Source organism: Rhyacophila brunnea, unplaced genomic scaffold (assembly GCF_057557595.1).
Source record: "Rhyacophila brunnea isolate RB1 unplaced genomic scaffold, BYU_Rbru_1.0 scaffold_19, whole genome shotgun sequence".
Lineage (NCBI taxonomy): Eukaryota > Metazoa > Arthropoda > Insecta > Trichoptera > Rhyacophilidae > Rhyacophila > Rhyacophila brunnea.
In genome coordinates, this window is record NW_028232848.1 from 16,695,599 (window position 1) to 16,707,968 (window position 12,370).

The 12,370-nt window shown below is 34.7% G+C and overlaps 1 protein-coding gene across 1 annotated transcript in view; it reads right to left on the reverse strand.

Moving 5' to 3' along the window:
• Nucleotides 1-12,370, reverse strand: part of LOC147072787 (uncharacterized) — a 34,074-nt gene that overhangs the window by 20,556 nt on the left and 1,148 nt on the right. The window contains exons 3-9 of the mRNA XM_085945774.1: nt 9,562-9,682; nt 7,949-8,059; nt 7,070-7,184; nt 5,004-5,140; nt 3,832-4,045; nt 3,088-3,317; nt 163-302 (exon numbers count right to left, since the gene is read on the reverse strand). Coding sequence (XP_085801900.1) covers nt 163-302; nt 3,088-3,317; nt 3,832-4,045; nt 5,004-5,140; nt 7,070-7,184; nt 7,949-8,059; nt 9,562-9,682 — 1,068 coding nt within the window. The remainder of the gene's footprint in view (nt 1-162; nt 303-3,087; nt 3,318-3,831; nt 4,046-5,003; nt 5,141-7,069; nt 7,185-7,948; nt 8,060-9,561; nt 9,683-12,370) is intronic.

The window sequence follows — 12,370 nt, forward strand, 5'->3', positions numbered from 1 at the left end:
CCAGCAATAATTAGTTCAAATGCAAGTTTTAGTTTTAAATATTTGGATAATTGAAAAGCAAAATCAAAAAATAATGGGAGATTGCAGAAGGCAAATGTTGGAGTATGTCTGAGTGATCAATGACATAGTCCAGGATGAAAACGATTTCAAAGATATACTCACATATCTGCATCATTTCCATCCTCTTTAGAAGGCGGAGAGTGATTATTCGGTACCGGATGGTTTTTAGAATTCACCACCTTATTGCTGTCTGATGATTCTTGAGTCAAGATGAACGTTTCATTATTGGATTTGTCGAGGTCCTACAAAATAATACAGAACGCAAGTTTTAAATATGTATGTCAGTAGTTCCAAAAAATTACTTGTCATGATGGTAACTATCAATTTCTTGATGGAAAGACATTGCGTTAATTAAAGTTTATTCTTTAGTCACTGCAAAGTACATAAAGAGAGGTGTAAATGGTTGAATATACATAGGTACATAATCTGGAAATAATATATGTATCTCAGAAACATATCAATTAGAAAAAAAAATTCTTGACAGGACTCGAACATTTATTAGATTTCGGCAAATGCGTTACTAATTTATACATGCAACTGAAGCACTTGACAAATTTCAGTAATCGGTGACAATAGCCAGCGTCAGGAATTTCTCCAAATTTAGTCATAATGTACTTGCACTGGCTAATAATTTAACAAACGTAATATGTAATATGTATGTTTTTGAGATGTTTCCAAATTATTTATTATATTATTAAAAAGCAACAGAATAATCTTTTAAAAGCATTTTTAGAAGAAAAGCATACAAACTATGGTCTCGGCAGAGTTTGGTGGTGCGAAAGGACTTTCTGGGATATCGAGGAAAAGGCGGTAAGTAGACACATTATACTCTTTGGGGTACTCCTAAAATAAATTGAATTTAAAAGGTGAGACAAAAATATCTTTATCTTAACAGTTTACCTCCCACTTTGGCCAACTAAGCGTCCTATAGCGTTACGAACCGCATGCACCACCATGGTGTTTTCAGATAATTAGTGCGACAAAATAAATTAAGATTTCTTTCAGTAATTATAGTATTTCATTTTATTTGGTTTCATTTCCATATTTTTCACTCATATGTATGTATATTTTTATTCGTCAAACCCAACGAGCATGTATAACTCGAGTGCTTAAAGTCAGACAACGTTATCTACAAAAAAGTGTTTTTTTTTTTTTTTTTTGAGATAACGTTATTTTACATTTACGGCTACATGATAGTCAAACAACGTTATGTCAATCTTTTTTAATTTCTTATTAAATCGTCAGTAAAGTTTAACGCTAACTACATAAGTTAGCCTTGTTTTCATATTTTTTAAAAACTACCCCTATAAATTTTAACATCATCATAAGCAAGATAAATGTACAATACACAATAAATTATAAAATATTAACATTAGGTTTTAAATAAACATTTCCCTTGTTGAGTTACAAGAATCTAAAATAACGATTTTTGGCTCTCCTGTAAAGTTGCACTTTTGTAGATAGTGTTGTTTGACACTAAGCCCTCGAACTACATTGTGTTCATATCGACCTACCGATCTACTATATTTTTGAATACAAATCATTTCAAAGTGGCAGGAAAGTCAATTGAGTCATAAATATTTATAAAAATGTATTTTCTTAGATGAATCGACATGAAATATCTGAAGTTATAGTGGCTGTACACGTGCATGGATTTACTTGCATCAATAGTGTGTATTTTAAATTATAGCGATAATAACTGTTTACATGTAAAAGCGTTGACTGTCCCGCCAATCTCATTCTACAAGAGTAAGCGAAACGCGATATTGTCATTGTATGGTGCTATTTGACAGGTCGTGAGTCTCTGCGCGGTGTAGTTCGTTTTTTTCCCGCAGGTTTGCCACATCGTTCTACTGCACAGGCGCAGATATCGCACAGTCCGATTGTCACATGAAAATTTCTTTTAATTTTTTGATCTATGCATGCAATCTTGCAACTTGCATGATAATACATGTTTACACATGCATTTTTTTGTTGTACCCACGATAATACGTCAGCAGTAAATCCATGCACGTGTTAACGGGGTATTATTTTTTTATTTTATCACAATAATAAATAAGAAGTAATATGTAACAATAAACTATGTGTGGTTGATTATTGATATAGATCCACCAGTATAAGTTGTCCGATGAGTGAGGTCGCCACATGTTAACATTTGACATATCTTTCAATACTTTTTATACTGTGATGAGCTTAGTTCTAAATTTGAACACCGGATGATTTATGAATGTATATCAATACAGTGATACCTCGATTCTACGGTTTTCAAGGGACCCTAAGTAAAACGATAAATATTTTTTTTTTTTTAAATCGTTTTTCTTCTGGATTTTTTTCAACGTCTTGAGTTATTTTCAGTTTCTCAGCTAGAGTTCTAGTTTTCTTCATGGGGGGCATTTTAGTTGCGACTTATAAAAATTCGTGATACGAGATGTGAGGCAAGCCTGAGCGCCGATCGACCTGTGCAAACAAATCGACGCGACTGAAAGGTCTATATGTATCATAAACAATTCTACGAAAGCGAAATGAAAAATATTCAACAAAGACGGTCAATCGGGACAATATTTGTGACGGGACCATAATATTTAGATGATAGCTCGAGAAAAACGATAAATTGGGGAGTGGTTAATGCGGGATTATTTAACATTGTTCTCACGGGTATTTGGCGGGACTTTCAAAAATGAACGATCCATGCGGGGAAACGATTTATGCGAGGTAGATCAGGGTTCCACTGTAGTAGTATGTATTGTACAGTGAATATATATTTTTTAAATATACTCACTGATTTTTATCAAACTATTTGTAATAGGTATCTATCTTTGTACCTACTTTCTGTAATTTGCGCGATAGGTAAAGTGTAAAATTCGGTATAAATTGACAGGATAATTTGCTTAAAAAATTCTTAAATTAGTAGGTACCTAATAGGTAAGGTACTATAAAACACAGACTTAGATTTCCATCCACTACTCTACTTTTGTTGTAAAAATTCAATTTAATGGCAACTTGTAACGGCCTTGCAATAAGCCTTACCTTATTAGGAATGAGGATTTGTTCACTTGGAAGCATGTGCCGGATACCTATTTCAATGTCTAAATAAGGTTTCTTCCCGCTCGAATCACACGGGATATCCTCACTGACACAACTCACAATGAAACATCTCTCATTACATAACAATGTCTTCGAGTGGTTACAGAAATTTGTCAAAAAATCCAGTAAGCTATTTGAAGGGATCATTTTGCGGAGATCCACACAACATGCACCTGCAAAAAAATATTTAGAGGAGTTGTTATTATAAGAAATTGGGATAAAAGCCACTTGTGTAACCTATTGTGTCCATGCTTTTTTTCCACACGTCATATTGAGAGCACAACATGTGAATTTGATCCTGTTGTGATATTAAAGTCCATCAACCATTAATTAACAGGTGGGAGTTTTGTTCAATTAAATTCAATTCAATTAAAATCACTATTTTTCTTGCAGCTTTTTCAAATTCTTGGTGCGATATTAATACTTTCCGGACGTGTATAAAAAATAAGATCGAGCTATAACTGGATTTATATAGCTCTGATACCTATGTATGTTTGACTTTTTCAAGTGTGAAGTTCTCTTCAAATGAATTTACAATTCAAAGTCACTTGTAGCTAACCTATCAGTAGACCAGACATGTTTTATGCTTCACTTTCATAATATGTTTAGATAGTTTTATAAAAGAAGGTTTTCTACAACATCTTGATAATTAAATTGAAATATTATTACATATTATTAAGTACTGACCAATTTCATCATCCTGTGTGCAGAGTTTGATAATCACATACGGGCTTTCTCTGAAATATTGTGATAGCGTGTTAAGATCGGATCGAATGGTCAACGCCATTATTTGTTGATTTTGCAGGGGACCCTCGGCAGTCTTCGAAGTCTGGCCAAATACTGTCCACTGTATGTGATAGGAATCTTTGGTCTTTGGAGAATTTCCACTTGTATTCAAGAGCTGAAAGCAATACATTCTTTTAAAAATTAGACTGACTTTATTATACATTATTTTATGGTCAAATCTAAAGAAACATGGGTATCTATTTCCTTTAGGTTGGATTTATTCAATTAATAGGTAGAAATTTTTGGCAATAATTACAATTTAAACAGAGACCACAGAAACAATGGTGAAATAAATTCACATGTTTAAAGTACACTTGTTAGGAGACATCTTGCTTGGATGAAAGTTAAATAGAGATGGATGTTCACCGTGTTTTTGATTTATTTATTCAAAAGTGTTCACTAACTTGAAATACTGTCAAACTTTTATAATATGTATTTGATTCTAAGTAACCGAAAATATGATTTTTAAAATATAAAACCAGGAAATTAAGTCAAAAAAACTCACAAAGTTAATAACACACATATGTATTAGACATCCTATGTATTAATACCATATTAGTTTACATTCCTTATAATGTCAGTAACACAATGCACTAGTTCATGACGCCCACATCCTGAACCGGGCCGCCAGGCTAGGATCTTTGATGGGCCCCCTACCTATCGCTAAAGATAAAGGGAGTGTGACGTTCTAAAATTAATGTGTATATTTAGTGTTTTTTTGTATATTTGAATTCATCTATTTGAATTATGGAGTTGTCGAGTTATCGATACACAATTAAAAATTGTATTGTACAACCATATAATTTTAAATAATAATAATATTGAAGATAAATAGCGCCGCAGGCGACTTTTTTTACTATTCGAGAGAATTTGTGATGTGTTTAAATCACTTATCTGGTCGATTCGCCACGCCAGGCCCTTCCTGAGCCTGAGCCTCCAGGCTAGAGCCCTGTCAGTCCCCCCTTTGTGGGGGCCATGCACTAGTTACATCAAAGGGACTATGCACAGTCCAATAAATCAACAGAGGACAGATATTTGAAGATATTCTATTATTATCAATCGTAAGCACTTACCAGATTAAGGTTTTCTGAAGATTGAACATTCAAAACGAGTTGAAATAAATCTGAAGAGATGTCGCTGCCGACTTGCAGAGCACCGTCACTACGAAGATTGACCACCAGATGTGGAGAGAGATCTAGTTTTTGCTTGTCTGTTTAAAAAAATAGTATATTATTTAATCTAAAATATTATGAGGAGTTACCTGTTTCCAATATCTCTAATCTGGTTATCTATCGACACATAATTAGTTAAACCCAAAACTTTAGAGTTTGTCCTAAACATAATCACAAAAATTACAATAAATTGGTTACAATAAGTGCTAATACTTTGATACAAACCTACCCTAAGTTTGATAATATTTATCACTTTATCACTTTAGCGGTCGAGAAGTATAGAATAGACCCGATGGAATAAATCTGTAGTGTATGAAAATGTTACTTTTCAATATAATTTAAGAGTAGCTGACAACCCCCTAGAAATTATGAAACCGTTGGGCTGGGAAATTTAAAATACTAATATTTTTTCTCATTTTGCAGTACCTACCTCTACAATGGATTTTGAAAGTTTTACTGTCCGGAAAATGATTTCCGAATACCCAAACTAATAATAATAAATAATCAGATCCATAATTATCATCTAATTATTACAAATTTTATTCTGCGAATAAATTTAATTGGGAAACACTGTTTTATTATTATTATTATTTATTTCTTTATTAAACACCACAACAGGCCATGAAGCCCAATAATAGTGGTAAAACTCCCAGGCTTGAGGAATTTACATATTAGATTATGTAAATATATTTTGACCTCCCCAGGAAGCGAATCGTGCCTACGCACTGCACCACGAGAGCCTCCAAACCGTATTTAGAATAAAATAAATCAGTTTCAATGATGATTCTTCTTATTGTGCCATCCCCTAGCGGACGTCGGCCACCATCACGGCGATCTTTACCTTATCATGTACTAGCCGAAACAGTTCAGTGAAGCTACAATAGTACCAGCCACGAAATGCGGCGTCGTCCTCTGATCCGCATACCGTTGATCTTTCATTGGATGACAACTTGGGGAATGCTGTACTTTTGTCTTCAATGGTGATACAAAAGGAAAGTGCAATGTGCCTAATATAATAATGGTTCGATTGACAAAACTTAAGTCCTTATTTTAGTCACGTTTGTCTTCTGTTCATAACACTTAGCTGGCCAAAATGCCAAGCCGAACCCCCAGGCCAGAGCCATGTCAGCGCCTCCCATGCGTGTATTATATTGTATTATATTTCATATTGCTTTGCATTCAAGATTTATGTAAAGGTTGAGTGAATTGTATTTTCACTATCTTGTTTTATTTTAATGATTGTACATTGCATGGATACAGAGCGTCCTTATAGCGCCTGTACACGTGCATGGATTTACTTGCAGCAATAGTTTTTTTTAAACTATCACAATAATAACTGTTTAGATGTAAAAGTGCTAACTATCTCACCAATCTCATTCTTCAAGAGTAAGCGAGACCCAATGCGCGGTGTAATTCGTTGTTTTACTGGCAGGTTCGCCACTACCATTCGACTGCGAAGGCGCAGATATAGAAACTGTCGCGTGAAAACTCAGAAGCTTCTGAACATTTTTGATTCATGCATTCAATCTTGCAACTTGCATGATAATACATGTTTTTTTTTTTTTTCGACCATGTCCGATCCTAATAGGATCATATGGGCCTCCACAGGGAAGAGGTTTTGTATTAACAGATTTTTTTTTTTTTTTACGAGAAATGGATGTCAGCCACTTGCTCAACCTATTAGGTCTATACCCTGACTCACACACAAATTGAAAAACAATATGTGTACTTGCCAGACCCAGGATTCGAACCTGGGACCCACAGCGTTATAGTCCAACGCTTAAGCCGCGTGGCCACCGTGTTTACACATGCATTTTCTTGTTATGTTATGTCAGTAGTAAATCCATGCACGTGTATATGGGGTATTATTCAGGAAATGCAAATAAACAATTACCAACTTACTTGGAGTCATATATATTTTGATAATTTCATTTATATTGAAAACCCGTATTTTTTAATATACCTACCTAATGACAACGGATTGGGCTTGATGTGTCCTTGGCTTCTGTGAGAGGGAGAGGTTGCTGAAGTCGATTCGGAGCTTCGAGTTTTATTAGTAGTATGTGTTGACGGATTCATAACCTATAAACCATATTATAATACCATTCATTTGGTCAGCATGTACATGGTAAACATCTAGAGAAGTAAATATGAATACAAGGTATAGTAAATTTGAATTCGTCCATAAGTCGTCGTCATTATAATATAATCTTTGAAAAGAATTGATCTTAATCCTTTGAATGCTAAACTACGATATATCGTTGTTTATAATAACAGTAAGAAATTCTAACAACAATCGTTGTTGGACATCACAGTGCTTGAAATGGTAAATTATTTCGGGAAACCGGTTTTTCATTTGATGATTTTGCACATTTAATTACGTAACATTACTAAGGTAAAAATTCTTATTTGCATTATTAGATTCGTGTGAAATTTGAATGCTAAACAATCTTATTTTTTGCCGTCGGCGTTTCTCACTGAATAAGCTCTAACCGATACCGCTGGCGGCTTGTGAAAAATGTATATAAAAATAATTAAATAATATTTTCGTGATCGATTTGTATGTCACGAATTATGCTGACAATGCTTGTTCTTACAGGAATGGTTGATCGCCACACCACGAATTCTTCATTTTCAACTTTCACACAGCACTCTGGCCCTTAAAAGAAGATCGTTTTCTTCAACATGTTCAAAAATATACTTTATTTGTTACTTACCTACACAAGTGTTTTACTGACAAATATTCCAAATGGGATTTTTAGTGATTCACTAAAGCAATGGCGACTATTAAAATAAAATTAAATGGTTAAAGCATTAAAAACATTTTTTTTTAACATTATACGTACCAAGGATGCGACCTTATTGCAATCTTCGACAGTCAGTCTGAGAAGGATTTGTGGATTGTATGATTTACCTTCAGGTTTAACTCCTAGTAACTTATGCCATGAATGGTTCACCTGAAAATTTTCAAAGTAGATTATTAAAAAATTGTTGCTGAAAAATGGAGTTGAACTGCATCATGTATTTCTCAAAAAAACACATCTAAAAAAAATTACAAATAAAAAACATTTCATATGTACCTATGATTAGTTATATTTTATTTGTTCCACTTGTTTCCACAATAATTACATTATAAACACAAAAATTGTGTAGATAAACAAAATATTATAAGCTATTTCTTTTATTCAACAAATAATTCACATGATTTAAGAATGTAACATTCTTTATATTGAACATGCGTAATTTGAAAACACAACACCCAATGGGACTTGAACCTGTATTCACTAGAATTAAGCTACGGGCGTCCAATTCAATTACGACAAAATTAACTAATAGTTTTTACATGAAATGTTTACCAAATTGAGTTAATTTTTCTAGTAAGTTTCAAATTATGTAGGTATGTTCAAATAAAATATATCTAAACATAATATTATTATCCAAATGTTTGTTATGTTTTACAAATTACTATGTCTAATGTAATGAAAAATAAGCAAGTGACAAATGAGAACTAACAGTAAAGCCTAAGATGTTGAAGAAACCATTCTTCTACCAGATGGAGCCTTCTGTGGTTTCCCGGTCAAAATCGATGAAGCAAGTTCCAGCTTGAAGTAGGTGCCATTTTTCTATGCAACATCAACGACAAACCCTTCTAACTCTTCACAGTTTGTATGAAAATTAATGATTCTTTTTTTGGCTTCACTTCCATATGGCTGCAACTCCATAAAAGAAGGTTTTTTTTCAACATCTTTGAGATAGGTAAAGCCTCACAAACATACCTACTAGAAAACTCGTAGAATCCCGGACTGAGTGGGATTCACACATCTTATAGAATAATTTTAATACCGCTGACACTATGACACTATCAATGAATCAAATTTACTAACTTTATTACAACCTCGAAGTTAATTTCAACGAATAGATATCTGTTGATGGAATTTGAAATACTTATCCTCAGAGTGTATACTCAAATATATTGAATTAAGTTTGTAAGTAAGCCAATTAGGTCGATTCCATCATAATAATCATCAGCCTGTTTCAATCTACTGCTGGATGAAGGCCACCTCAAGCTCTCTCAACACTTCTCAATTCCTTATTATTCAGTGCAACGTAATTCTTCTGATCCTCAATATTTCATCAATCCAACCTCAAGGTATGTACCTTGAGGTTAGAAGTTGTGATCGAGAAATCTCGTTGCGAGAAAACGAATTATTGTTGATTTCGAGAATTCTCGAGAAATGAGAAAAGTCGAGAAATCACAAGCTCTACTTGAGGTGGCCTTTCGGTCATCCCTCTCGTACCACTGAAATATCGCATTATATGTCTGGCTTGTAGGTTTACCTACATTACATTTGTTTGTGAGGCTATTCCAAATTATGTATTTTCAATAAAGAATGCTACATTTTAAACTTGTATAAAAATAGGTTAAATCAAGTATGTAGAAGAAAAATGGTATTATTACTCTTTTATGTGAAGGACGAGGCATGGCGGCCAATAGGCTGAGGAGTAAAAATCCGATTCGTTCTTTTTGCCCTGTTGCTGTCCGTACTTCTACTTTCAGGGGAATATTTTGGAGACGGAGACTGTTCAACAAACAAATAAATCCTTACAGACAATTCAAATGGGTATGAATATATAGAACCATCTGCATTAAATTTTTGGAGACACACATTTAGCATTTAAAGTTAGATTCGTACTAGTAGTGTGTGCATCGTGCAAGTTATAAGATTTGCAAGAGTCTGAATTTTCTCGTGACAGTCGGTACTTGTGCGATATCTGTGTATGCGCAGTTAAACGATAGTGGTAAACCTGCCGGGAAAAAAAACGATTTACACTGTGCAGAGCATTTTGACATTTACCAATTTTCACAACCAGTGAAATAGCACCATACAATGACAACAACGCGTCTCACTTACACTTGAAGAATGAGATTGGCGAGACAGTTAAAACTTTTACGTGTTAACAATTATTATCGCGATAGTTTAATTTACACACTATTGGTGCCAGTAAATCCATTCATGTGTACAGGCGTTATTAAGGCTTAATTACATTGGCAGACGTGCAGATCCAACAAGATCCAATTATCCACGCCGACCGTCGTGACCAACGTCTTTACACTAATTGCAATTATACGCAACGATTCGATCGCGTTTGTCCTTGTTTTTGATTGGTTTAAAATAAACATAGTGTTGCTATTATTAAAAATATAGGTTGACCGAAAACTATTTCTTCGTTAGATTAGTGGTTACACTGGACAGTTTTCCCACCCAATTTTACGTCAAAACTCAGCTGTCAAACCTAGCAGGCGGGTGCTTCGGATATTTTCGTACACTCTTGGCAATTTTTGCTTGCATCTGCAGGAATCGGGCAGATGGGAATAGGATTGGTTCCAATTTGCTCACGATCACTCACGATCCCGGAAAACCACAGATAATAGATTTTGGCAATCGTGGCAGACGATCGGGCCAAACGCAATCTGCCAATATAATTTGAGCTTTAATCAATCAATTCTGTTGGATCGATGCTTATGGGACATGTTAAGCTAGAAACGCATTATTATCACATTATGTGAGCTCACGGTAACCTTGCACCATGGCAAAGAGTGTGCAATGTCGTTTTACTTGGTATTTTAATGTATCAGAACCACACTGAACTCACCTCATGCGTATCACGCCACACCACCAATCGGACAAGTGATAGAACTTCTTATATTTCCTAAAAATTTACACATTTTCAAACACGACATCTCGTGTATCTTTGAGTTTAATGGTTTGGAAGACAGCTACAAATGATGTAATTAATGAGGAGTAATAAACACAATGTTGTAGGATGACAGTTTTCATTAGGTATTGAATGGTTCTATTGTTTTTATCATATGAGCTCATGTGATGTGATAATATTGCGTTTATACCTTTACTGTTGCTGTCCCCTGTCGCTGTTGCCCATCACTGTCGACCATCGCGGTCGTCAAGTTTAAAAGCCCAGCTTACATATTATATTATTTTTCTTTTTCAATCAGAAGGTAATAGGCTTGAATCCTGTACACCCACCGATTAGTTGACCGAATTGGAGACAATATTCACACATAGATGTCATTTGGACTACGATAAACAAAATATTTAATCTTTAACCAAGTTTTCATTGTGTCCAGCCCATGGCCCCCACAAGGGGGGTGCCAACAGGGCTCTATCCTGGGGGCCCAGCATAGCGAGTTGACCAAACACATATCACAAACCTTCTTTAATACTTTGGACGCGGAAGACGCACATGGCGCGTAATGACCAGGCGGCCGCTCGATGTAATTAACGTGCATTTTAAAGGGGGCAATTAAAATCTCATTATCTATTCAGCAGCGAAAGCGTTAATAATAAAAAAAAGTCGTCTGCGGCGGTGGTATTTTACTATAACATTTAAAATATATGGTCGTGCGATGAAATTTTTGATTATTGTGTGTCGATACTTGACAACTCCATAATTCAAGTGGATGTATTAAAAACACAAAAAATCGTTAAAAATACAATGAATACCCTTATTTCACCACAATCACCATTTGAAAAATGCTACTCTAGAGCGTCACACCGCCTTTATGTTTAGCGATCGGTAGGGGGCCCGCCAAAGATACTATCCTAGGAGCCCGCTTCAGGACGTGGGGGCCATGGTCCAGTCTCATTTATGTTTTTTATCCATGAGCAATAGTTCCAATGGTGTAGAGGGGTCAGAGCATGTTGGGTCATTGACCTAAGACTTTTGTTTCAGTACTGATGATAATTATTTATAAATTACTTTATCTGTGGTTTTTTTTAAATAGGTTTTCAAATATATTTTTCATTCTCTTTAAAAAATATGTCATTGTTTCTCCAAGAAATTCTTTATGAACAGCAATTTTGCTGTAGACATAAACATTGTATACAATTTGGAAAGGGAAAAGTATTTCAAACTACGGTTTTCGCAGAATGAATAATTTTCTTTTTTAGACAGAAAATTATTGAGAAAACCAAGAATTTTTTTAAAAAAGCTTCATATGGGCATGCAGAACTTTGGAAGTTATGGGCATTTCATGTCTGATTTCTGCCTTGTCGGGAAATTTGCGAGATTGACTGGTAGATAACCCTGCATTGGTTCTTTTTGCCATCACATACGTTTAGGCTCCATCTCTATAGAAGAAGGTTTTTTCAATAAATTTGGTCTCGGTACTATTATATTTAACACTACACCACTGCAAAATGTCATATTGGCATCATCATCGGAGACACGGTAAGAACCTGGAACCC